Consider the following 26,708-nt stretch of genomic DNA (forward strand, 5'->3'; position numbering starts at 1 on the left):
AACAAAAATTATTAGGGGTTTGGGACAGCTTCCATTCGAGGAGAGATTAAAAATCTGGGACTTTTCATCTTAGAAAAGAGACAACTAAGGAGGGATATGATAGAGATCTATAAAATCATGACTGGTGTGAAGAAAGGGAATAAGGAAGTGTTATTTACTGCTTCTCATAACACAAGAACTGGGGGTCTCCAAATAAAATTAACAGGCAGGAGGTTTAAAACAAACATAAGGAAGTACTTCTTTACACAACACACAGTCAACCTGTGGAACTCCTTGCCAGGGGATGTTATGAAGGCCAAAATAATAACAGGGTTCAGAAAAGAATTAGATAAGTTCATGGAGAACAGGTCCCTCAATGGCTATCCACCAAGATGCTCAGGGATTCAACTCCATGCTCTGGGCGTCCTTAAACCTCCAACTGCCAGAAGCTGGGACTGGACGACAGGGGATGGATCACTCGATAATTGCCCTATTCTGTTCATTCCCTATAAAGCAGCTGGCTCTGGCCACTGTGGGAAGACAAGATAGTGGGCTAGAAGGATCATTGGTCTGACCCAATATGGCCGTTCTACAGGTCAGACTACATCTCCTATGGTGCACCGGTCTCCCCCCTTGGAGAGGTGGGTGATGCATCATGAGAAATAAAATCTGGCCCCGAGAGGAGAAAGGAGACACGAGGTGCCTGAACTACAGCTCCCAGGAGAGGTTTGGCTTGTGGATGAAAAACCAAAGTGTCCCACAGGAAGCCTGAGGAGCACCGTTCAGTTTCTCACCAACCCAGTTTTCCATTCGTTTCTGAGACAGGGACGGCACCAGCCAGACCGCAGGCGTGGGAGGACGCTTCCCAAAATCAGGGCCAGGGAATGCTGGAGAAGAACCAGGAGCCCCCCCAGGCTGGCAGAGTCCCCTTCCCGACTGTACCGCAGGCTGTGACTGCAGATACCCACCTTGCCAGGGCCTTCCCATTAGAGAAGACCCCATCAGAGCGACGGAGGCTCTGGAACTGCCAGCCAGTGGCTGCAGGCACATTCCAGGGCCCAACAGAGAGAGAGAAGTGGGGAGGGAAGAATGAGGGTGCCGTGCGATGCATGGGGACTGCCACAGCTCAGACGGGCGCGCGCACAAACACACCACCAAGCAGGCATGCTGGCACCGAGCGGGAGTGTCTCTGAGAAGACAGGCATGAGGAAGGGTTAATCCTAGGAGCTCACAGGACCCCCTGGTTACACCTGCCTCCATGCCACTGGCATGCCCCGCCCAGCCTGCCAGGCTGGGATGGCGGACCAGGCCCCGGCGTGCTCACGCCAATCACACACAGCTCTAGCCGGAAGCAGCAGGTGCAAATAGGCCTCACGCCAAGCCCGGCCTGGTGCTGCAGAGCAGGGCCCTGTATGGTGGGCCGACCCACCGAGGTGAACCCTGCTCAGAACCATCCCTGGGAGCCGCATTCTCCTTCCCTAGTACACAGGGTTTCTGTTTGCATGTGCTTCTTCCAGCCAGAGCTGCGTGCCCCCGGCACGGGCCCAGCAGTGGCCCTCCTGGGCTGGGCTTGCAAGGGGGCACGGAGGGGAAGGTGTCGCTCTCCAGCGCCGTGAGGTGCACAGACAGACAGATACGGGAGAGCCTCTTACCTGAGTATCCAAAGGAAATACTGGAGATGGGGCTCAGATAGATGCCTTTGCCATAGGCTGCTCCATGCAGCTTGCAGGAAAACACCAGCGTGAGCAACACAGGCAGAGGGTGCCAGTATTAACTGGGGGGGGAGGGCTTTGCATCAGGCTGGCCTGGGGCCGGGGCAGGGAGAAACCCCCAGGGCAGAGCCTTTGGCAGCTAATGACTGGCCAAGCTACAGGCCGCTGCCCCACATTGCAGGCCCCTCCCCTGCCTGTCAGTCTGTCCCTCCGCCCCCCCATTGCAAGCCCCTCCCCTGCCTGTCAGTCTGTCCCCCCGGCCCCCCCCCCCCCCCCCCGTTACAAGCCTCTCCCCTGCCTGTCAGTCTGTCCAACTGCTTTTCTGTCCACTTGTCCCACTCAGGAGCAGCAGAGCCGGCAGCTGGGCACTGCTGGGAGCGGGGCAGGTTTGGGAGAGTCGGATGCGGGGGCTGAGCTGCAGTTAGAAAGGGACAAAGCGCAGCCTTGGGCATGAGACCCTCCCGGGACAAGGGACGTCCGGGGTCTCAGGGCTTCTCCCTGCAGCATCTGCTGGACCCACCCAAGCTGGGAGGTGTCTGGCTGGGCGAGCTCTGTCAGCAAGAAGCAGCCTGTGAGTAAAAATCCCCTGCCCCAGGCAGCCCTCGGACATGTCTCCCCAAGGCACAACCCCACCGACGGGAGACTCTGCCGCTAGGTGCCCCCTGCAGCCCAGCCCTGCAGGGGTTAATCTGGGCCCACAAAGCTGGGCTCTCTTCTAATGCCAGCCAGGCCAGAGCCCGGCTCTCAGACCCGCTGGCTGGCTCGGTGCCGAGGAGAGCCCAGGACAGCGTGTGGTCGGCGGGGCAGTGCGCTGGCAGAGGTGGCGCTGGACTGTTACCTGCAGCTTGGTGTAGGACGCATTGACCAGCCCGTTGCGCAGGATGGAATGCCAGTTCTCGATGTGCGATCCGCTGCCAGAGAAAGGAACCGGCACGTCAGCAGCACGGCCCTGCACGGCACGCTACGCTCTGCGCCTCGTCCACACACACAGCCCTGCTCACACCTGGCCCTGCACAGCACGCTACGCTCTGCGCCCCGTCCACACACATGGCCCTGCTCACACCTGGCCCTGCACGGCACGCTACGCTCTGCGCCCCGTCCACACACCTGGCCCTGCACAGCACACTACACTCTGCGCCCCGTTCACACACACGGACCTGCTCACACCTGGCCCTGCACGGCATGCTACGCTCTGCGCCCCGTACACACACCCGGCCCTGCACGGCACACTACACTCTGCGCCCCATCCACACACACGGCCCTGCTCACACCTGGCCCTGCACGGCACGCTACGCTCTGCGCCCCGTCCACACACCTGGCCCTGCACAGCACACTACACTCTGCGCCCCGTTCACACACACGGACCTGCTCACACCTGGCCCTGCACGGCATGCTACGCTCTGCGCCCCGTACACACACCCGGCCCTGCACGGCACACTACACTCTGCGCCCCATCCACACACACGAACCTGCTCACACCTGGCCCTGCATGGCACGCTACGCTCTGTGCCCTGTCCACACCCGCACACCTTGCTCACACCCAGCTCCTCACATGCCCTCCCTCTATCCCTTCACTGACATGTGACACACACACGACCTGCCGTTCCCTCGTGACCGGAGTAGCACTCACTCCACTCTCCCCACACACCCACACCCAGGGTGGCGACACCAGAGGTGGAACTTCCGGCTGGAAGAGACACACCCGGCATGCTCCCGCTGCTCTGGTGGCCGCAGCTAGGCTGCTGCTTTTAGTGTGCTCCTGAAACCAGAGCTAGACCGGGTGTGTCCATCCCTCTCGCTCCAGGGTAGCCAGACCCACAGACCCACCCTCCCCTAGGATGGCTCGGCTTTGGAGACAGATCCCCATGCAAAGTTCCGGCAACTCACTCCTCTGCTGCGGGCCTCCTGGTGCTGCCACATCAGCCCCGCGGTTCCCCAGAATGCACAGCTGGACCAGGGACACTGTAGCCCCGTGGCCCCAGGAAAGTCCCACTTAGCGCAGGTACGTTTGGATCCTTCTTCTACGCCTCTGGACTGTGAGGCGGCAGGCTGGGATTCTCGGGAGAGCCATCCCCTTACAGGGCACTGCCACGTCTGGGCCTGGCCGCACCTCGCCCACCCAGGGCACGGAAATAACGCGGAGGCAGGTTAGCTAGGCCCTGTCAGCCTCAGGCCACACGGCTTGGAGTCCCGGTTCTGAGCAATGGAACAAGCTGGTTCTGATCTGACCCAGAGGGGCCTTCCCATCCCAGGCATGCAGCACTGCCACGCCACTGCCAGGCTGGCTTCAAAGGTCTTTCCGGTGACTCCAGTGGGCTTTGGATTAGGCCTCAAATTTCCTTATCTAGCAACCCCATTCGCCCAGCCTGCCTGCAGTCCAGGCTCTCCCCCAGCTGCACTCACACCCGCTCGCCTGGCGCAGGCCACCTGGCTCCGCTGCTGCGGCAGGGGCCTGGATTTGCTCTCTCTGGGCACTAGCAATGCTGCAGAGCGGGACCAGCACCCGAGGGGCGGCAGCACCAGCTGGTTTGGCACCACGGCACCCCCAGGAAGGAGTAGCGGGAAGCCGCCCCCGCGGGAAGGGGCCCCGGCAGACTCACTGGAAAGCGAAGGTGCTCCCGTAGAGTTTCTTGGCCGTGCGGAAGCGGGCTTCCTTGGCAGGCGGGCTGCTCAGCAGTAGGAACTGGTGTGAGGTGTGCATGAATTTCAGCTGCTACCAAGGGAACAGAGCAGCAGACAAGGGAGGGCGCGAGCGAGCAGGAGAGAGAGAAAAGCCAGAGATCATGCCGGGAAGCCCGGCCCAGCGCGGACCCCCTACTCCACCCCCACCGTCATCTCCAGGAGCCAGGGCAGAGCCCATGGGGAAGACACTTCCACGCCTCAGGGCGCTGGGTTCCAGCCAGCGACTGGCAGGGCAGAAGCAAATCAAGACTGCTCCCTGCCTGGTTCGTGGCGGCGATGGCCACGGAGCCTTTCACCTTCCCAGCCCTGCCCCACTCGGGAGGGCCAGCGGCTGTTACCGGTGACCGAGGAGCCAGTGAGCTGGACCCAGCGTCCTGCTGAGCAGGCCAGGCCCCCATGGGCAGGCAGAGCCCGGGGGGGGGCCAGGCGCATTCGGGGCATGGGAAGCTTGCTCTGCCCATGTTGTGTCAGAGGACTGCAGGCCCCTGGCCAGATCCCAGGACCATGCAGGGCTGAGTCACACGCATGGCGAGGGCTGCCCACAGGCAGAGCTGGGGGGCTGCTCACAGATGAGGCCTAGGAGGGCCAAAGGAGCTCTCGGGGGACGGGAGAGGGGAGGGGTTGGGTGATTACAGGTCTGAGGACCCCCTGAGCTCGTAGAGGGAAGGGAACTTACGGCTCCCCGTTGCTGAAGTTACCACTAAGGGCAAAGCACAGGGGATACATAGGGACACATCCCTGGGGGCCTCGTTTGCTTCCCCACCCCCTGGTGGTTCTCCTGCCACCTGCCCACACACACAGGCGCCCTCTCGGGAGCAGGCGCCGTGAGTTCTGCATCCTGCTCGGCCTTGCACCACTGCGCCCCAAAGAACCCAACCCACGGCAGCTGGCTCCAGGCCATGTGGGCGGGGGAGGGCTGTGCTGGGAACGGGACTGGGGGAAGCCCAGGCCCGCTGTGGCAGTGCGGAGCAGGGCTGTGTGAACTGGGGATGCAGGAGGAAGCAGCCAGCCTGACCCAAAAGGAAGGAGATCGTACCCTGAAAGGGGAGCGGCCACGTACCCTGCTGAGAGGTAACTTCACAATGTGTGATCTGTTGCTGGAGATTATCCTAGGTGGGAGAAAGAGCCCGTTAGAACAGCGGGGTTACCATGCCGGGTCAGCCATGGCCCAGGGAGGACATGTGAGATCAGACCAGTCCATAATCTGCACATATTGAATCAGACCCCTGCCCATCCAGCGTGGCATCCCACCACCTGCCCTGGCAGATCAGACCCCTGCCCATCCAGCATGGTATCTGAATGCTTCAGAAAAAAGAAAATACAAACCCAGCCGCACAGTGTGATCTCAGAGGAGAACAGGCGTTTCCTCTCAATTGTTGCCTTTCAAGGCTCATTAGCAATTCAAACCAGCACCTGATCTGTGGACATCAAGGCACCAGCCCTGCAGGGCTGGTGCCTTGGTGTCTGACAATGGGCCGGGACAGGGTGACAAAATTCAAGCCCCCCTCATCCACTCCCACCCCGCGGGACTCATGTTTCGCTAGTGGCGTTTCTAGAGGCAGGGCCAAGCAGAGGCAGTTTGTATGAGAAGCAGCCCAGCTTTTAGCCAGACATGGTGGCCTGGGGGGACCAGAGGCTGGGCAGTACATCTGATTGATATTGGCCTACAGAGACAGTCGTGCTTCTGCTGTAGAGAGCTCTAAAAATACACCCCTCCGGGAGCTGGTGCTTTCACCCCCAGCACCTGATCCATCCTGGGAGCTCTGCCTCCGCCCTGCCACAGCCCCGCAGGACCACGAGCACTTACCACTGCAGGAGAGGGTGTGCCAGAGGGTCCAACTTGTCCATCTGCTTCTTGATTTCCAGATACGACCCCTGCAAAGAGCAAGGCAACAAGAACGCCAGGGCTCTCCCAGCCACCAGCCAGCTGGGGCCTGGCACAGGCTACGGGGCACCGAGGAGTGGGTGTCAGTCAGAAAGTCACATAACTGAGTCCGAGTGCCAAGGGCACTGGATTCTCCTTCACCAGCCTCTGCAGAACGTGTCCTTCCCCGGGGACGGAGGGGGAGGAAGGAAGGTGAACCTGGCTCACCAGTGGTGCCCCGTGGACGGGATGCTGGCTCCCTAGGCTGGGATACTGAACGGGAACTCCGGAGAAGCAGGCTCCACTCCCAGTCCTGTCCCTGACCTTGGGTGTGTCACTTCTTTGTTAGCTCTTCAAGGAAGTCTGGTTCTTCCTCTGTGGCAGTGCAGTGCCTACCATGCTGGGGCCAGGGTCTCGGCTGGGACCCTAGTGCTGCAGTCCTACAAGTAATAATGAACGCCGAGAAATTCTGACGTCGCTTCCTCTGCAGCAAGGGGACACAAGCGGCCGCCCGCCGGGTGAGATTTGAGGGGCAGGATGGGCCAAGGGAATCAGAGAGGGGCCTGAAGTTTGGGTCTGCCCTGGGGCCAGGCAAAGCAATGGTAGCACCGGCTACCGTACCTGGGTCATTTCCCGGATTGACATTACACTGTCCAGGGCCTTCTGCAGACGCTCATAGTTCTTCTTCTGCAGCGCATGGGAAGGGAAAGAGACAGCCGTTAAGCACAGCGCACACAGCCGGCCTGTCCTCCCTGCTGATCCCACCCTGCCAGCCTGAGGCCAGGAGTCAGAGCTCCCCGGGGAGCTCCCCAGTCGCATCAGTGCACATCGAAAGGGCGAGTGAGAAGCAGATCAGGCACCAGCCCCACCGCGCGCCCTTCCAGACAGGGGTGCCCTGGGGGGGCGTCTGGCTTTGGGCGTCAGGGCTCTGCCATTGCTCATGTTGCAGCAGGCAGGTAGCATTGGTGCTGGCGGCCACCAGAGACAGGAGCCTGGGCCCTGTTCGAATCTCGTCTGGCAACTCCTACGTCCCTCTGAACGACTCTTGCACCCCGGCAGAGTCACCCTGTTCCCTGGACCCACTGGGAGGGTGCACAGTCACGCCTGGAAATGCCTGGGTATAAAAAGCCTGGGGGTCACTGTTGCCTCTTTGACTGACAGCAAGACAAGGCCCTGACGAACCAGTCCAGCTCCAGGAGAGCGACCAGGCGTTTCCCCGGCCTCGGGCAGCAGCAGCTGGATCTCCAGCGGGCAGCGACAGGCCACACGTCCCGGCTCAGTGGCCCTCCCAGCCGGAGCTCACCGCCATGGTCTCAGGAGCAGCCCGGGACCCCGCTCGCAGCGGCGGGGTGAGGCACTGACCTTAGGGTTAAAGGCAAGTGTTTTGGGATCGCTGGGGTCCACCACGGAGGGGTACGGCTCAAAGATGATGCTCTTGCGCGGGGACTCCAGGGCAGCCCGGCACATGGCCACAAGCAGGTCCACCACCTGGGCCGGGGAGAGCGTGACTGAGAGGAGGAAGAGGAGGGCGGGGAGGAAGCTCCATGGCCCCTAGCACTGCTGGGCCCGTCTCTGAGGGGCCTGCTCCCATCTGAGTACGTAGGAGCTTGGTGGGCTACAAGGGCCACAAGAGCAGGCCTAACGCCAGAGCCAGCCCTTCCGCTCCGGGCCGCCGGAGCCGGCAGCTACCAGGAAGCAGGGCCCTGATCGGAGCAGGGAGGGATCGGCTCTGTAGGAGTCGGGGCGAGATGCAACCATCCCCGGGCGGGGGCTGTCAGGCGAGCAGGCGCTCCGAGGGACTTACGCCTGCCGTGCCGACACACTCTGCGCCTTCCCTAACAGCTCCCCCGCCAACTCTCTGCCCGTGCCCCTGCTGACGTCCTCCACTCGGTGCCGGTACCTCTGCTCCCGTGGCCACCTCCTCCGCCGCGCCAGACATCACCCCCAGGGTGTAGAAGGAGAAGACGCACAGCTCCCGCGTGCACACAGCCGGCTGCAGAGGAGACGAGAGCACCGTGGAGGGTCAGAGAGAGCCCCGTGCCCCAGCCTCCCCGCACTGGAGTCATTCACAACCGGCCAGGAGCGGGTACCGCAGGCAGCCGTCCTGCCCCAGCCCCCAGGGGTGCTAGCAACCCGGACAGGCTGGCATCGCAACATTTGCCCCCTGGAAGCTGTTCCCATGGAGACCCTGGTGCATTCTGGGAATATGTTTGGTGTCCGTCAAAGCAGGCAATCCAGCTCTCACACCGCTCGGAGGCTCAGGGACACAGAAGCAGCTAGAGCCGCACGTCATGACAACCATCCATCTCCCTGCCCCAGCACCAGCCCTCCAAGGAGCTCACAGAGCTCCACACACATTCCATCATTGGCACTTAGTCCCCTTAGGACAGGTGGGGAAACTGAGGCATGGCTACAGTGAGGCCAGCATTCTCCATGCCCTTTAGCTTTGGGTACGTGGTTGCTGAGTCCTCAGGCTGAGGTACTTTGGGCTGGATTTTCAGCGGTACAGGGCAATCCGGCCCCTTTGAGTTCAGCTGGAGCTGGAGGAGCCCAGGATTCAGGCCTGAAGGGACGCAGGCGAGGCACCCAAAAACTGAAGGACCCAAACTCAGAGGTCTCTTTTGAAAAGTCTGCTTGAGGAGCCCAGCCAATTAGTGGCAGAGGCAGGATTAGCACCCAGGGCCGGGACTCCTTGTCCTGGGCTCTGCCTTCTCGCCAGCGGGATGGGACAAGTGGGGCGTGGCTGATGCCCCCAGGCTATTGACGAGTCAGCCAGCAGGGGACAGCCGCAGAACAGACCCCGCTCCCCTCTCCTGCACGTGCCTCGCTGCTGCCACAGGACACCTGCTGCGCCCCGGGGGGGAAAGGGGGAGAGCACAGCCCACTCCCCCCACAGGCTCTGCTCTCCTGGGTGTGGGATGCTGGGAAGGGAGCCACCATGAATGGACGCTCTAGGAGCCCAGCATGGGGGGATAGTCTCTCTCTGGCCAGGGGGTTTCCCAGAGGACAGCTGGGCTGTGGAGGAGAGGCCAATGGGGCGGCCACCCACATTAGTGCCCCTGTGATCACAGACTGTGATCAAACCCGCCAGCATCACCGGCTGTGCCACAGGCCCAGAGCAGCCTGTGGGGCAAGGGAAGCCGGGATGGCTGCCGGCTACTGCTGGTCTGAACCATGGGAAACCTCCCTCCACGCCCACTCCCCCAGAGACAATGGGGGCCGCTGGGCACAGTCAATTTAAAGGGCCCTAGCTCCGCCCACCTCCCAAGTTACCAGTTTCCATCCTTCACTGGGCGGGGAGGGTTAATAAACCCCCCAGCTGCCCTCGCGCCGCCCTGGCTGACTCCAGCAGCACCAAGGGACAAGAAGGAGAGCTCCCAGCGCCAGCCGATCCAAAGGACACCAGCACTTGGCCCTCTCCCCACATGGCTCCCCAGCCAGGCTGTCGGCCGGCAGCATGAACACGCGCTGGGAGGGGGCTGGCCTGGCTGTCTCGCTACCTTGAGCATGGATCCGTTCTGGAAGACGTGCTGCTCGTCGCACACCACGCAGTACTCGTTCAGGGTGGGGATCCGCTGCTCCGCGTATTTCATTATCTGCACAAGGGAGGCCCTGGTGAGCCAGGAACTGCCCCGGGCGACACCCCGCCCCCCAACACGAGCCATCCCCTCCACTCTGAGACGCAGGATGGGCAAATGCCAGGTTATGCAACACTGCACACCCCAGGGCATCATTTCATCAGGCAAACAGCAGCTCTGGGCCCTTTATTAGCACTGAGCTGTCTCTGTCCTCTCCCACTGCTGAACTGGGGACCTGGCTTGGCAGAATTCACTGCTCACATGCATGTGCGTCCGTCCAAGCTAGGACTGGGCCACTTCTAAATTCAAGGGACAGGATCAGAACAGGTGGGGGGGGCTTGCTGCCCGGAGGCTGGGTGTCAGGCCGGGCACCTGTGTTCATGTGGAAATCAAGGTTCAGGTGGAGGATTCCCAGCTGCCAGCACTGGATGGAAGGACGCTGACCAGTGCGCCCTGCCCCAGACCTCAAACGCTCAGCCAGGAAATGGCCAGCGGCCCGCTGGCTCAGCTCCAAGGAACAAAGCCCCTCTGCTGCGCTGCCAGCCCATGGTGGGGTGGAGAGCTGCCCTGCGACCCACAGGTCTGGGGGGGGAGAGCTCTAGGCAAAGGGGCCCAGAGAAAGGGGACCTGTGAGGAGTCTGACCCCATGGTGCACAGGGAAGAGCCTCTGGGACACGTTACCGAACATGTTACAAATCCCTCTTTTCTCTGAATGAAGACAAGGCCTGGTACAGGAAGCCCCTTATCCTGTGACCGTGACACCATCACAGGCACACCCGGGCCTCGGACACCACGGGGAGGAGTGCAGTCAGACAGCGTGACAGACATGCAGAGGGGCGTCTGTCCCCAGACAGCGGCTCGTGGGGAAGTGGGGTGCCCGCTCGTCAGCCTGGCCCTTCCAGAGGACGGACGGCGCCCATGTGCCATGGCAACGCTCAGGAGGCCCTGTCTCCAGGGCCCCAGCAAACCTTGGCCTCTCCCAGCAGGCAGTGGCCGCCTGACAAAAGGGCCAGGCACGAGTTCAGACCATCCTGGATGGGGGGTGTGGCAGGAGAAGAGGCCAGGCCAGGCGGTCGCAGGGGGACGGGAGGCTCCCAGAAAGGGAGCCGTGGTTCGCGCCCATGGTTTACCTGGACGAGAAATCCATACTCCAGCGTGGGGATGTTCTTGCAATGGCCACCGACCTGCAGAGAGCACACAGAGCCGACCCGGCCACGTCACCCTCCAGCCCTGTCCCACAGTACCTCCACCCGCGGCCACCGTGTCCTTCCGCACGGACTGGCAGAGCGACCCGGAGGACTTTGCGCTCGCCCTCCCCTTTGCCGTGGGCAACATCGGGCCAGGTGGCTGAGGACGTGGGGCTCTCCCCAATCGCCAGCGGTGGCGTACCTAACCTGGGTGGCTCCACACTGAGACCCCATCGCGGGGCAGAGCTCTAGGGAGACTGGCTCCCCGGCAAAGGGAACGAGGAGCTGGGCCAGAGGACGTCCTGGAGGGAGAATGGCCAAGCACCAGGAGGAGGTTTTGGCTGAGGGTCCCGTTGTGTCACTGTAGCTGGGTTCCCAGGAAAGCCAAACCCCGGGAAGAGGGTGTGTTAGGATATCGACTCAGGGCTGGGCAGCTCTGCTGACAAAAGGGAGGGCTCACAGCTCCCACCCAGCACGAGCGCAGCCATGCATCCCCAGGAAGGCAGCCCCAGCTAGTGGCCCGGGTGCTGGAGGAATGGGTCATATGCTCCAGGCGGCGTTCACACCGGGCCAGACCGTGGTGGCGTTATTCCTGCTGACCCCAGGATCTGCTCGAGCTGCCCAGCTGCTTCCCAGCAGGGTATCTCCCCGGCGGGGCCAGAAACCATAGCTCTGCTGCCACACGCAGTGTGGTCTGCACAGGCCTCATTTCAACAGACTGCCTGGCAACTGCGGCGGGGGAGCTGGCCCGGGTGCAAGGAACCACCACCCCCGCCCCCCAATGCTGCAGCAGGGGATAGGGGGAGTCACACCTGCCTTGCGCATTAGTAGGGGAAGCACACTGGAGGGTCGGTGTGAGCAAAACACACCCAGAGCCAAGGGAGGGGGGCGGAGAGGAAACCCACCAGGATGTTGAATGGGGCGACACCTGCCTGGGTGCTGGGTGGGTAGCCAAACACCTCCCCCTTCTTCATGGTGCAAGAGATGGAGCGGTTCATAAGGCGATTGACGCGGAGCTCGGGCATGCCCAGCTTGCCCTTCAGCATGGAGTCCTGGATGATGGGGAAGCTGGGAGACCTGGGGAGGCAGAGGGAGCCATGAGCCTCGCCAGGGAACGGGCTAGCACTGAGCCTCCTGGCGGGCCAGAGACAGCACCCAGGGAGCAGGCAGGGGCTAGCACGGGGGAGGTCGGAGCGGCATGGCATCTGGAGTCTGTGCCAGTCCAGCGCGGGCAGAGCTAGCGGCACAGCGTGCAAGTTATACGCCCTCAGGGGTCACAAAGTGCCGGCTGGCCGGGAGAGCAGCAAGAAGAGGTGCCAGCCCCGGGGCCTGGTGATCAGTGCCCACTGCAACCCCATGTGCAGTATCTTGCCCCTGGGCCTCAGAGGCACCGTGCTACGCCCCCCTTGCCAGGCGCACCAGCTGCGGGATCAAGGGGGGCCATAGGTGAGCTCTGCCCACCCCACAGCGATAAGGAGGGGATGGCGGAGCACTGCCCACAAGTCCCTGGCCTTTAGCACACTGGCACAGCTTGCATGGCATGGGGCAGCACCAACTAATGCCCTCACACACACAGCATCGGCCCCACCCCAGCCAGCCCCCCCAGCACAGGGGGGAAAACTGCGGCACAGAGCACGGCCCTGACTCCTTTCCTGCATGGTGCCCCAGATGTTCCTGGCCTGAGGAGGCAGCAAATGAAATCGCCCCTGGCAGCATGTGGGCGTGGGAGAGGGCCAGGCAGCGTGGGGCAGAGGGGCTGGAGGGAGACGGGCTCCTCTGCCCCTCTGCTCTGCCAGAGTTACACAGAGGGGGACCCTGGGAACCCGGTTCGGAGAGAGCCGTGCTGGAGGAGGGGGCTGGGCTGGAGACAGCCCTGGGGGAGCCTTACTTGGGGATGGGAGAGAAGATGCTGAGGCCGGCTCGGAATTTCTTGATGGTGCCGCTCGACTTGAACCAGCTGTGCCGCTTCTCCTGCTGGGTCTTCAGGAAATCGTTGCTGAGGTGTTTCCATTGCTGGGCTGTGAACATCCCCAGGATCCTGGGGGGAAGAGACAGAGGTGACTGGCCAGGCCGGACAGGGCCAGGCCAGCCGGCGCTCGGACCCCAAACGCCAAAGCTGGAACGTGACTTGGGGTCAAGTCTGACCAGGATCAGTGGCCTTGTCTCATTCCCACTGAACCATCACGAGACGAAAGGGCCGAGGTCTCCCCCGCGCCACCCCCCTCCTGGCTCAGGCTGGGGGTGCGTCACACCCGCTCAGCACACAGGGGAAGGCAGGAGGAGAGCCAGGCCGTGTGTGGCATGGGAGGTCTAAGGGCCCAGCAGCAGAGGGCACTGCAGGCCAGGTGCATTGACCAACTGTGAGAGAGACAGGCTCCAGAGTGGGAGTAGCAGGCAGAACTGGGGCTGAGAGGACGGGCGGGATCTCAGTTCAGTGCCCACGTCCTCACGTGCCAATTCCTCCAACCAGGCGCCAGCTATGCCACCGGGGGACGAGGCAGCGTCTGGAGATCACCCGCTCATTTTGCATGGCTCTCCACCGGGCGCTGACAGTCTCCACTCAGCTTGGGTTGGATTTGGTGCCAGGTGCATGGCACCGCAATCCCCCGTGCCATCCGTCCCCTGCAGAGTCGCTCTTGGCACAGCACGGCACAGCACCATGGCACCCGCCCAGAAAACCCCGTGCTTTTGGGGCCCTCTGGAATCCAAAAGAACCCAAGGGTCCCGGGATTTGTGCGCGTGTCTGTCTCCCACGGGACGTTCTGGCCTCAGGGAGCCATTGAAAGATGGGATCCCAAGTGTGCAGATCCTGTGGCATTTCAGCCCCACCTAGGCCTCCTCAGAGTGTTGCCAAGGCTGTGAGAAATACAGACAAATAAACAAGCCCAACAGCGCCCCTGCAGACCCTGCATCCTACCTGGGTGCCCCCTCTGCACTAACAGGCACTCTCAGAGTCCTGGACCCTAGCCCAGCCTCTCTTAAAACACAGGCCAGAGGATTTCCCTGCATGAACACCTGGGTGATCTGAAGCAGATCTCTAATTTAGACAAGCATCCCATCTTGATTCAAAAACCACCAGTGGTGGAGAATCCACTATGACCCTTGGTCAATTGTTCCAGTAGTTCATCCCCCTCATTGTTAAAAATGGACGCCTTATTTCCAGGCTGAATTTGTCCAGCTTCACCTTCCAGCCACTGGATCCTGTCACACCTTTCTCTGCTCGATTGTAAGAGCCAGTATCTGTTCCCTGTGTGGGTCCTTATAGACTGTAATCGAGTCATTCTCTTCATTGAGCTAAATAGACTGAGCTCCTGGAGTCTCTCGCTATTGGCTAATCCTTGAATCGCTCTCATGGCTCTTCTCTGAACCTCCTCCAATTTCTCAATCACCTTCTTGAATTGTGGATGTCGGAACGGGGCACAGGATTACAGCGGCACTTTCACCAGTGCCAAAGACAGAGGTGAAATAACCTCTTTGCTCCTACATGAGGTTCCCCTCTTTTTACATCCCAGAATCATGTGAGCCCTTTTGGCCAGACCATCACACTGGTTTAGGAGAAACACCTCTACTGTACGTCTTTGTGACAAGCTCACTGTTCTTACTTTTTCAGCTGAAGACCCAGTCCGAACCCCTCTTTATTGGACGGCTGGAAAACCTCGATCGATGGTTCTGCAGAGAGATCAGAGGCAGCTGACATTGGCACTTAGCGCCCGCTTCCCGTGGCACTTTACCTGCAGACGGGAATCCCTTCATCCGGCCCGCTGGACAGAGGGTGGCGGCAGTTTGACCGCACACCCCGACACCGCCCAGCACTGTCTGTCACTTGCAGAATGTGCCGGAGGGTCTTTGCACAGATGCAAGCAGTCCCTCACACCTCTCCGGGGAACTGGCCTGGGGTTGACTCAGGGAAAAGAATGCCGCCTGCTGAACCGCCAGCTGCACATGGCTCTTCCCGAGTGGTCTCCCACCCGAGGAGCTGCCTAAGGCCCCCATCACCTTGATTTCAAAGCCCCCTGAGCCAGAGAGCTCCTGGAGTCAAAGCGCCCGGCTAGCTGAGTGCTAACTGTGTCCGATCGCACTCTGTGGTGCCCCCAAGGGGGAGGGAAAAGCAAAACAGCTGCCCAAGTTTAAGCAGATTGAACGAACTCCCTGCTCTGACCTTGGCCAACTTGTCCTGGAGGCTATCGCTTCCCACGAGGGAGATTTCCAGGTAGGGAACCCGCACCACCCCTCTGAAGCGCTGCACAATTTCTAGCGACTGTGAGGAGTGGGAGCACAGACTCCCCCACCCCTAGGAAATCCAACTACTGTGACCTCCCAGGCCAGGGAGGGAGGCTGACAGGTCCCATGTGGGGCTGCGTTTCCCATCATCCCCCTGGAAAGCCTCTGATCAAGAATGAGGTGAAGCCCTGGATGGTCATTCAAACCGGGGGGTGAGCCAGTGCTGGATGTATGGGACAGAACTCCCCCCTGGAGCCTGCAGAGTTGCGCCCGGGATAACTACAGCCCATGGATCACATGGTTAATTACCCCCAGCGGGTTCTGCAGTGTAGCAATAACAACACCGAGCTCTTTTCCTTTGTCAATCTCAAAGCACGTTACAATGGAGGTCAGCATCATCCCTGTTTCATATATGGGGAAACTGAGGCACAGAGCAGGGCTATGATTTGCCCAAGGTCACCCAGCAGCAGCACTCAGAATAGAACCCAGCTTGCCTGGGTTCCAGTCCAGTGCTCTAGCCACTAGTCCACACTGCCTCCTGGGTAGCTGTTTGCCTGGCCGGGATGGTGGCTGTACATGATGCCATGACAATTCAGTGTAGGAGGCAATGCCCCCTTTCCCCGAGCAAGCCTGACTCAGCATGATTCATGCTTTCCCCTAAAGAGCATTGGGAGGGGGGCAGCGCATCTAACCAGCCACCCTCTACCCTAGCTTGCCCTCTGCTTTGGGCAGGGCAGGGGAGAGTAACCCTGGGCACCAGATGAATTGCTTAGGCCAAGGTGTGGTGCCATTCCCTCTGTCCCCCCAGTGTAGGCTGGCACTCACCAGGTCCATCCAGGTATTGGGAGAGGGAGAACCGCAGCCTCAGGACAATGGGTTCAGTCCGTAGGACCTTCCAGGCCGTCGACACCTCCTCCTGCGGAGAGAGCAAAGCATCAGCACTGCTGACCGGGGAAGGGCAGAGAGAGGCCCAAGGCTCCCACTTCTTACTGGAGGGCAGCAGAACGAGGGCCTGGTCCTGGGACGCACTGGGCGCCCCCAGCCCATTGGCACAGTCACCCAGCAGGGGCGTTGGAGAGCAACTGGTATCTGGCCACGGCGCTGCCACGGGTCTGCGATTGTTGCCCATGGGGTCAGCCGTTGTTCCGGTGCGATGGTTTGGCGGGAGGGAGCCCGCATCTCCCTGTTGCTATGGTCTGAGCGCTCCCCAGTAGCCCTTCTGCACTGAGATAGTCAGACCTCAGTGTCCCCCACCCCTGGATCCCATGTCCACGTGCCCCCAATCCTCAGCATGACTTGCAAAATCCGCCAGCTCCCACTAACTGCCAATTATCTACCTCTGCCTGCGCGGCGACCCTGAGCCCAGCGTCTCCACAGGAAACGAGCATCAGAAAGGCCCCTGCTCCGGGACTACTTAGCATCTACGCCCACGGAGCAAGGAGCGAGCAAACGCTGAGTAGGGACAGCTGGATTTGGCCCAGGAGTTTTAACAATCAAACACTGAGCGCGTTCGTATTTTCCCAGCTCTTTGCAAACCCGAGTCCTTTGGAGATGGGGCCTTTTCATTCCAACCGCGGGCGGCTTTTGTACAAGGGACAGGTATAGCAAGAAAAGCCACATTATCAGGACTCTGCGGCCAAAGGGGGAATGTGAGACCCTATTGGAAAGGGAGAGGGAGCTGTCCGTCGGAGAGCAGTGGTGTGACCCACAGAGGAGAGGTTTCCACGGGACCATTCAGCCACTGAGAACAAGAACGCAGGCGCACGTGTAACCCCCAGCGCCACCTACATCCAGGAAGCTGATGTTGACATGGAGGTCGATGTCCACATCGTCAATGGTCCCATATTCTCTGCAGAGAGACACAGGAGGGTTAGAGGGCCCGGGGGGCTGGGTCCAGAACCACACGCTCAGTGTTTCCACTGTGGCATATCCACCAATCAGCACCGGGGAGTATCGGGACCCAGCCTCTACTGACAGACGTTTTATAAACCGACAGTACCAGTGCGGGTGTTCGTAGAAATACCCAAAACACACAACAGCCCCCCTCACACACACAGCGCACACCCCATCTACAGCATGCACCCCTCCGAGTCCCCCTATGGCACTCACCCACCCCACAGTCCCCCTACAGCACACACCCACAGTGCCCCCTATAGCACATCCCACACAGCGCCCCCAGAGCACACACACCCACAGCCCCCCCACGTCACACACCCACCCACCCACAGCCCCCCCACCACATACTCACAGTCCCCTTACTACACACCCATTGCAGCCCGCCCCCATGACACACACCCTCCTGCGGCCCCCATGTCACACAGCCCCCGCAGCTGCCCATGGCGCACACACACCGTTTGGTATGTGGCAGAATGAAGCAATGATCTCTCCCGGAAGCGAGCAGCGAAGGTCTGTGCTCTGGGCTGGCGCCCAGCCTGGCACATTCACCATGAATTCCCAAGCTGTCTATACTGCGCCAAACCACAGCCCCCATCCAAGCACCCCAAACTCAGATCTGCACTGGCCCCCAAACCTCCTGGTGCAGGCCCAGCCCTCCTCTGGACATCACGATCCAGCAGACGCCTGTTCCCAAAGGACCCACCTGTCTCGGAGGTCTTGACGTCTCGGACACGGGACTAGGGACAGCCACAGGGCCGGAGTTTGCCTGGCCTCGGCAAGGCCTGCAGGTGCAAGGCAGCTCCTTTCCTTACGGCCCCGAACAAGGGGCTTGACGCAATGTGAGCCTGGTGCCCCGCGCGCCCCAGAGCCACCAGCCAGTGTCAGGGGGTGGGTGAGTGAGCCCAAGGGGATGGAAGGGCCGTCTGCCTTCACCCAGCCTGCCACCACATCAGTCACACGCGGCTCTCCTCCCCTGCTGGGCCAGCCGTATCGCCTGCCTCCAGAACCCCCAGTGCAGAGCCGGGCCTCGCCAGCGCCGCGTGGCCCTCAGTGCAGCCACAGGCACAGGAAGCTTCGAGGCGGAGACAGGATGGGCTCTTCAGAACAGCCATTCCCTGGGGCACGCTGCTTTCAACGCCTTCCCACCTCTCCCCCCACAGGGGAGACACAGCCTGGGTACTTCAGCTAAGTCTGGAGGGAAACCTCTCTGAATCGGGGGTCTCCGGCCCAGCCGCACCATCTCCCCGCTCGGCTCTGAGCGCCCGTCCCCTGGGTTAGATGCTGGGCATGTGAGAAACCTCCCGGGCTCTCCCCATGGGCAAATCGCCCCCCTCGCTGCTTCACAGCTGGTCTGCGTCACAAGGGGGAAGAACTGCAGATTCCCTGGAGGCTGTTCCCAGGCTGTTCCCGGGCTGCTGCTGCCAGAGCTGGGGAAAGGGAGCCCTGGATCTGTAACTGCAACTGTCTGCAGGCGGGAGGCGAGCAAGGGGCCTCGCCCCCTCCCCCCCCAGCTGACACTCAGTGGCTTTCCCATCTCCCCGCAGGTGCCTGCCTTTCTCAGGGCGGGGGCTAGGCTCCGATCTCAGGGGCAGCTCCACTCACGCAGGCCCTGGGTCCGGAGGCCACTGGACGAGTCAGCCCCACTGCATGGCTGGGGACAGGATTCAGGCAGTCGGCTCTGGGCATTGCCGCCCAAGGGGTGAAATTCAGCTCTGGTGGGGCTTGCGGCTCTGGGGTTGGCACCAGGCAGCCAGCAGATCTGCCCGCCCGCCTGGCAACGTGCGGCCAGGCAGCCCAGCTGACGTTCATGGCACTGGAGGAGCCAGGGTGAGGAGAACCGCCCCGGGTCTGGCTCTGTGGCACTGCAAACGGCTCTCCGCAACCCGGGGCGGGGGGAGGCTGCGATTGGAGCTGGGCATCAGAGGCAAGCCCCACCTCCCCACCCCCACTTAGCAGCCAGAGGAACACGCCAGCAGCACATGGGGAGCGAGCTGCTCCGGGGGAGCGCTGCAGTCATGCCCATCCTGCCGCAGAGCCAGGGGAGCAGTCGAGGGACCCGAGTCTCTGAGTGCAGCTGGGGCGAGCTGCAGCCTAGCCCCGAGCTTGGTGAGGGGCACAATTAATCCACATCCTCTTTATAACGGCCCTCAACCCACCTGAAGACTGTTCATGGCTGTGAGTCTTTCCCCTCTAACGAGAGAGGGGTCCGGACCAACCTCCCATCCAAATCCAGCCCGGATCTGTCTCTGCTTCTAACTGGGCCAAATCCAGCCCAGAAGTGTCTCTGCTTCTAATTCCCCCTCACCTCAGGGGAAACTGTTCTGAGCAAAGCTGGCCCCATCCTAGCCCTGTGCAACGAGCTCCCAAATAAATCTGGGCTGCAGGTCCCAGCGCCAATCAGCTCTTTAGGTGGGTTTTGTGCACCTCCCAGTCCTGGCTGCTCAGGTTCTTGTCCCAGTGTCAGTCCTCTCCCCAGCTCTTACGCAGGGAACATACTGCCCCCGTGGGAAGCTCTGATCTCCGCGCACACGTGCAGGGAGGAAAGCAGCTCAATCAGTTCCGACCCCATGGGGCACCCAGGAGGAAGCAGTTGCCCAGGGCTGAGTCCCATCCGCCTTACGCACCTGGCGGACACAGAGTTCTCGCTGTAGATCTCCTTCACGGCCTCAATGTCCGCATCCAGCTGTGGGTGTCGGTACAGGTCCGCCGCACAGGTCCCCTGCAACACACGCCAGAGCAGGGAGGGGAGCGGGGTTCACATGGGGGCTACAGCCAACAGGGGTGCACTGGGCCCCACGTAACACTGACTCTGCTCAGGGGACAACTGGGCCTGGGATAGCAGTGGGGGCTGTAGGTCGGGACTGAGGGGCACTGGCAGAGCTGGGGGGGTGGGTCTGGGCGGCAATAGCAGGGCGTGGGGTTCAGCTCAGGCTCGAGATGCACTGGCAGAGGCCCAGGATTGCCCGGCAGCAGGAGCTGCAGGTGAGGACTGAGGGGCATCATCACACCTGCCTCTTGGCTGTGCAGTGGGACTCCCACGGCTCCCAGACACTGACCTCCGTTGCGGGAGAGGCCATCCCACCGGGCTGGGCCAGGGAGAAGGCAGAGGCTCAGCTAGGGCTGGAGCCCAGCAGGACACACTGGGGTGCCAGGGCACTGCCAGTCTGCAGGGAGGACCGTGGGCAGGAACCTGAGAAGAACTGAACTAAAAGGCCCCGCGCCCATGACCCCTTGCAGAAAGGTGGGCGCTGTCCTCACAACCCCACTGCCCACCAGGATCTTCCCTGGGGCAGGGACGGGGCCTGGCAGAGGCAGCAGCACGTCCTCTCGGGCACTCCCAGCTCTAGTCCAGGGCCAGACCCTCAGCGGCATTACCAAGAGGAGTCCCACCAGGCCCTGGGAGCTGCTGCCAATCCGTGGAGCTGATGCAGTTTGCACCTGCCGACAGCTCACCTCGGTCCTGGTCCCAGCAGCGTGGGAGCACGGCTCACAGGGGACCCATGCTGTTCCCACCAAGTTCCCCATGCCGATACCGCTGGATTTGGAGAGCAGAGGCCCCGAACACCTGCCAAGCCGGACTCAGCACCACACTGTGGCCCCTGGAGGCAGCTGGCACCGCCAAGCCCCTTACCTGGACTCCATAGAGGAATTCTTCCGCCTCATTGTCTCCATCTGAATCATCGTCAGTCCAGCACTGGCCTTTGATGTCCTGGAAGACGAGGCCGTCGTTAGGATTCACGAGCTGCAGCAGATGCCTCCGGCCCGGGGGCGCCTGGCTCATGCCCAGCTCCGAGCAGAAGAGTCAGTTTGCCAGGCCAGCGCAAAGTGGGGTCTGTCAGGCCCTCAGCACTGGAGCAGCAGAGCCCCCCGTAGCCATTGCTGGGGCCTGGCCTCAGAGCCCCTTTGCGAGGTGTTGTTACACAGCTTACAACTCACAGGCGGATCAACCCTCAGGCCAGACAGGACCGCGGGGCTCATCTAGTCTGACCTCTCACACGGCAGGCCACGGAACCTCGCCCGCCCACTCCTGTGATAGACCCCGCACCTCTGGCGGAGTCACTGGCGGAGTCTGGTTTACAGACTCCCAGTTACAGAGACTCCACCATTTACACTAGTTTAAACCTGCAACTGACCCATTGCCCCACGCTGCAGAGGAAGGTGAAAAAATAACCAGGGTCTCTGCCAATCGGACCTGGGGAAAAATCCCTTCCCGACCCCAAATATGGTGATTGGTTGAACCCTGAGCATGTGGGCAAGACTCACCCGCCAGACGGCGGGGAAAGAATTCTCTGGAGTAACCCAGAGCGCCCCCTCTAGTGTCCCGTCGCCGGACGCTGGGGAATTTTGCTACCAGCAGTTGCAGATACCATTGTAGGTTGTCCCATCATCCCAGCCCCTCCATAAACTTATCAAGCTCAGTCTTGAAGCCAGCTGGGTTTTTTGCACCCACTGCTCTCCTGGGAAGGCTGTTCCACACCGCTGATGGTTAGAAACCTTCATCTAATTTCAAGCCTAAGCTTGTTGCTAGCCAGTTAATATCCATTTGTTCTTGTGTCAACACTGGCATTTAACTTAAATAACTCCTGTCCCTCCCTGGGGTTTATCCCTGTGATGTATTTATAGTGAGCAATCATCTCCCCTCCGCCTTCTTTTGCTTAGGCAAAACAAGCCAAGCTCTTTGAGTCTTCTCTCATAAGGCAGGTTTTCCATTCTTTGGATCATCCTAGTTGCCCTTCTCTGCACCTGTTCCCGTTTTAATTCATCTTTCTTAAATGTGGGAGACCAGAACTGCATGATGTATTCCAGATGGGGGCTGACCAGCGCCTTGTATAACTGTACTAACAAACACTAACTGTACTAACACTAACTGTACTAACACATCTCTGTGTTTACTGGAAATAACTCACCTGGTGCACCGTAGGACCACATTAGCCTTTTTCACAGCCACATCACATTGGCGGCTCAGTCATCCTGTGATCAGCCAATACACCCAGCTCCTTCTCCTCAACTGTTGCTTCCAACTGATACGTTCCCAGCTTATAGCAACTACCCAGGCTTAGGGAGAGGAAGTGGCTTGCCCCGTGTCGCCTGTGGCTGAACGGGAAATTGAATGCAGGACCTAAACTCCACTCCAGTGTCCTAACCACTAGGCACAGCTCTAACCTGCACTCCACTGGGACCTCTCTAACATGGTCAGGCTCACACACTTAAAGAGCATGTGGAGGCAGGAGGAAAGGCTCAGCATTCAGCTTGCCCCGTGTTAGCACGTCCCCTCCACACACAGGTCCAGGCCAGGGGTTCTCTACAGTTTTCCCGCTAAGGCCCCCATGCTAATACTGATCCACTCTAGTTCTTCATACCCCATCGGGACTGTCACACAGACATCTCCTCACCCGATCCCCATAGCCCAGACCAGCTCCCGGGTTCATTAACACGGAAGAATGACTTTAAGGAAGCATTTGATGCATTTTTAGGTTCTTATGATGCAACTGGTCTCCTGGAAATAACAAGGAGGAGCCAGCGTCGTGGGGCCAGCCAGCTCACCACACACCACCAGCAAGTGCTCAGCAAAGCACCTTGGCTTCAAACAACGGGCATTAAATTAACCTTTCCCTCTCAATTAATCATGGGGGGGCAACGTTTTCAAAGCGCCTGGGTCACCTAGGGGCCTGCACCCCATTCAAAGTCAGCGGCACAATACAGTGATGGGTAGGGTGGAGCAAGGCAGCAGAAAAAAGCCATGTCAATTATTTTATGATTATTTACCAAAGCACCTAGGAGCCTTCGCCAGGAAGCATGGCGCTAGGTGCTGTACAAACACAGAACACAGACAGTCCAATTGTATTTACAGAGGGGGGGGGAAATAGGCTTGGGAGCTCCCCAAAACAGTCTTGATATTTTCCAGTGGGGGAAGTAATAATGCAGAGGGCTGGATCGGCACATGCGTTAGGGCCGCGTGTCCCAGGGCATTTTGGCACATGCAAAAAGCTGTATCGGCAAATGTCAGGTATACAGGTAGGGAGAACAGCTGAAAATCAGAGTCTGAAATTCCTCTACTCTCCAATGCGCCCCGCAGCTCGCCGGGCCGACCCTGCACCCTGCAGCTCACTGGGCCGACTCTGTGCACCCCACAGCTCGCCGGGCCGACCCTGCACCCTGCAGCTCACTGGGCCGACTCTGTGCACCCCACAGCTCGCCGGGCCGACCCTGCACCCTGCAGCTCACTGGGCCGACTCTGTGCACCCCGCAGCTCGCCGGGCCGAGCCTGCACCCTGCAGCTCACTGGGCCGACTCTGTGCACCCCGCAGCTCGCCGGGCCGACCCTGCACTCTCCCTGTAGAATAATTCCACTCAGAGATGTGCTCTTTGGAAGAGCAGAACAATGAGCACTGCAGAGCAGAATCAGACCCTTCATATCTTCAGTGCCAGGAACCCCCGTGCAAGTGCTCCGGGACAATTGCAAGCCCTGCCATTCCCTCCCTGCACTGGGGTATCTTCTTCTTCTCCCTGGGATAGCTGCTAGAGGCCCCATGTTTAGGAGCCGGGGCTAGGCCCAGTTGCTCCAGGCTGGATTCACATAGCCCCTGAGATAACGGTGGGGTTAGGAGAAAGGAAGGTGAGGACAAAGAGGGGGAAGGGAAGCGGAGTGGGGGACAGAGCACAGAGGGCCAGGGAGGAGTGGGATGAACCTGCTTTGGCTGCTGAGCAAAGAAAACAAGGAAGATGGCAAAGAAAGATAGATAAAGAGACAGACAAGAAAAGACGGGATGGAAGAGGCCAGGAGGGAGGGAGGGATAGATATGAATGTACAAAGAAGCCACACCCCGAGTGGCAAGCCATGCCCATCTGTGTGCCTGGCGCGCAGCGGCCTGCCACCTTTTGCCAAGCTAGCTGCTCTCTGGGAACCCCCGATCTCGTGCTCTGAACCCCAACAGCCTCACGCATCCCCACCAGTCCCGACTGTGCCCTTCAGCACCGTCTCTCCACGCCAGGGGGCTGGGGAAGCCTGAGCGCCACAAGCTGTGGGTTGATCCCATCCCATGCTCACCTCTTGTTTCTCTCCGTGCTGCTTTCCCACCCTCCCCGCCACGCCCCACGCCTGCACCCCTAGGCTTTCCCACGCGCCGCTGGGCCAGGGCTCCGTCTGCCACGCCCTGCTCACCATTTGCTTAGCGGTTCACGGGCACTCCTCTGTCAGGCTAGGCCTCTCCCCTCCATGACACCAGCCGGCCTGGAAAGAGCGAGCCAGGCATCCAGGCGGCGTCGGGCCTTGACGTCAGGGCTGAGATCCGGGCTGGAGAGTATCTTCTGCTGTTTCCAGGCAACCGAGTCCCTGGCCTCTAAAAGGCAGCCAGCATCGTGGTTACGTCAGCCCTGTGCAGCGGGGGCTCGGTGGCTGCTCCAAACGCTGCCGGCCCTGCACGGGAAACACAGGCCCTGGTCGGTACTGCAGACAGAGCGATACTGGGGACAAGGCACGGGTGCCTCAGCCCCCTATCCCACCCTCGCCCGCCCAGTGGGGCAGGCGCCCGCCTTGCAAGCCAGAGAGGAATTGTGCCATGCTTCCACCTCTGAGGGAGAGAGGGCTCGCTTTCACGTGGCAGGATCCCGGGCTAATGCCACCCTGCTGCACCCGGGGAACGCGCACAGGGCAAAGTGGGCACAGCAGGACGAGCGCCAGCCCCTCGCAGGGCGCTGGGCTGGTCCCCCAGGCAGCTGGGCAGCAGAGGAACATTTCCTCTGGAATATTTAACCCTCCTCGGCCCAAACGCCCTGTGTGCCCAGGGAGTGAATGTGGTGCGTGACATGGACTAGGCGGCAGGGTCAGGTGCCCTCCACTGCCCAGCCCGCCCGGAGGATGGGGCAGCTGCTAGAGCAGAGCTTCTTAGCCTTGTGGGGCTCAGGACCTGTCTGCAAACCTTGATGGCCTGTCACAACCCAGAGACCCCCTTGAGATGCCCCACACCCAATGCCCCTCAGATGTGAACAGCTGGGGACCACCTCACACACCTGCAACGGGGGGGAGGACAGGTAGCCAAGACACCCCCAGAAACAAACAGCCCCCCCGCAGGGGAAGGGGAGAGGAGAATTGAGGGCCTGGAAGTGAAGTGGGGAGATTGAGGTGTCTGGGGGTGTGGTGAGGAAGGGGTTGAGGGCTCTGGGAGGGCTGGAGAAGGAACTGGGGGGCAAAGGGGTGTGAGGGTACAGTGAGGACTGGGGGAAGGATATGGGGCAGCAGGGTCCAGGAGAGAGGTGGCAAGCTGATAGTTCCCCAAAAAACTCACCCTCCCACACATGGCCCACGGGTTGGGGGCAGTTTAGGTCCTGGGGGTAAAGTGGAGGGGCTGGGAGAAGTTGGGGGGCTGAAGAGTCTGGGGGTGCAATGGGGAAAGATCTGGGGGCCAGGCTGGGTGGTACGGCAGTGGGGAAGGAGCCTGGCTGTGTAGCAGTGGGTACATCGGGCCACCCAGGCTGTGAGGGCAGGACAGGGTGTATGGAAAATCGGGTACATCGAGGGGCCGGTACTTACAGGGGAACTTGACACCAACCGCTCGCTCCTGGCCCCTGTCCTGTGGGGCTGGCAGGGCTCGGCTCCCCGCTTGCGGCAGTGTGAGCTCCAGGATCGCAGCACTGCTACAGTTTGGCCCGGCCGTGGGTGGCGTGACCTGGCAGTGCCACTCCCCCATGTGTACCCCAGCTGGTCCCTCCTATCATGACGGAACCATGGCCTGGCCAAACCTCCATGGTTCTGTGATTCTGCCCACCAGGATACAATGCCCAAAGCGGGGAGCCTAGCCCAGCCAGCCCCACAACCCTTGGATGCTCTGCAGAGACCCAGGCTTGGGACATGGCGCCCAGGGCAACCAAGCCTGAGCTAGAGGCTAGCTGTGTGTAGATGGACTTGGCTGGCTCTGGAAGGAAGGGTTTTGCCCCGGTTATGGACAAGTGCTGGAGAGCAAGAGGCTGGAGAAGGATGTTTGAACCGACCCCGCATTACAACACAACAAAAGAGGCAGCGATAACTCCTCCTGCTCTCCCCTGTAACACCCAGCCCAATCCCAGGGATCCCTGACTCTGGACTCCAGAGATGACCTTGCTCAGCAGGGCGTAGAGGGGGCCAGCCGCAGCAATACTAGAGGGTGGGGGTATTCCAGCCCCCAACGCTGCAGTCATAGTCAGGGCAATGTGGTAATATTGAGAAACAATCCCAGCCCCTGCTGCTGAAATGCAGCCACCTCTGGGGCGGAGTGCACCAACTGTTTGGAATCCCAGGGGGAATGCAGGGCGGCAGGAGAATCCCAACTGGGATCTGGCCACAGCCCGAAATGCCCAAGCAACAAGCCTACAAGCCGTCTATTCCCAATACACCCATACCTGCTTGTCACCCTGCCAACTGACACACCCACACCCGCCAGTCACACAACCCCGACACACTTGCACCGCCTGTCACCCTGCCACCCGACACACCCGCACCCGCCTGTCACCCTGCCGCCAGACACACCCGCACCCGCCTGTCACCCAACCCCGACACACCCGCACCCGCCTGTCACCCAACCCCGACACACCCGCACCCGCCAGTCACCCTGCC

At 60.8% G+C, this 26,708-nt stretch overlaps 1 protein-coding gene across 6 annotated transcripts in view; it reads right to left on the reverse strand.

Annotated features, from left to right (window-relative positions):
• The window catches only part of PARP6 (poly(ADP-ribose) polymerase family member 6), a 44,734-nt gene that overhangs the window by 10,971 nt on the left and 7,055 nt on the right, over nt 1-26,708 (reverse strand). Inside the window, exons 2-19 of one of the 6 annotated variants that reach the window (XM_067556140.1) lie at nt 24,282-24,536; nt 20,751-20,828; nt 19,744-19,838; nt 17,012-17,072; nt 16,049-16,139; nt 14,605-14,671; nt 12,891-13,040; nt 11,908-12,079; nt 10,946-10,999; nt 9,738-9,833; nt 8,138-8,230; nt 7,600-7,725; nt 6,859-6,924; nt 6,181-6,248; nt 5,434-5,482; nt 4,292-4,401; nt 2,530-2,602; nt 1,632-1,701 (exon numbers count right to left, since the gene is read on the reverse strand). In XM_067556140.1, coding sequence (XP_067412241.1) covers nt 1,632-1,701; nt 2,530-2,602; nt 4,292-4,401; nt 5,434-5,482; nt 6,181-6,248; nt 6,859-6,924; nt 7,600-7,725; nt 8,138-8,230; nt 9,738-9,833; nt 10,946-10,999; nt 11,908-12,079; nt 12,891-13,040; nt 14,605-14,671; nt 16,049-16,139; nt 17,012-17,072; nt 19,744-19,838; nt 20,751-20,828; nt 24,282-24,284 — 1,522 coding nt within the window. In that variant the 5' untranslated portion in view covers nt 24,285-24,536. Of the gene's footprint in view, nt 1-1,631; nt 1,702-2,529; nt 2,603-4,291; nt 4,405-5,409; nt 5,483-6,180; nt 6,249-6,858; nt 6,925-7,599; nt 7,726-8,137; nt 8,231-9,737; nt 9,834-10,945; nt 11,000-11,907; nt 12,080-12,890; nt 13,041-14,604; nt 14,672-16,048; nt 16,140-17,011; nt 17,073-19,743; nt 19,839-20,750; nt 20,829-24,281; nt 24,537-26,708 lie in introns of all 6 variants that reach the window. The other 5 variants (XM_067556139.1, XM_067556138.1, XR_010921399.1 and 2 more) reach the window with 5 other exon arrangements.

The sequence above is a fragment of the Emydura macquarii genome, unplaced genomic scaffold (assembly GCF_026122565.2).
Source record: "Emydura macquarii macquarii isolate MOO-44397 ecotype Brisbane River unplaced genomic scaffold, CSIRO-AGI_Emac_v2 contig_1644, whole genome shotgun sequence".
NCBI classification, from domain to species: Eukaryota; Metazoa; Chordata; order Testudines; family Chelidae; genus Emydura; species Emydura macquarii.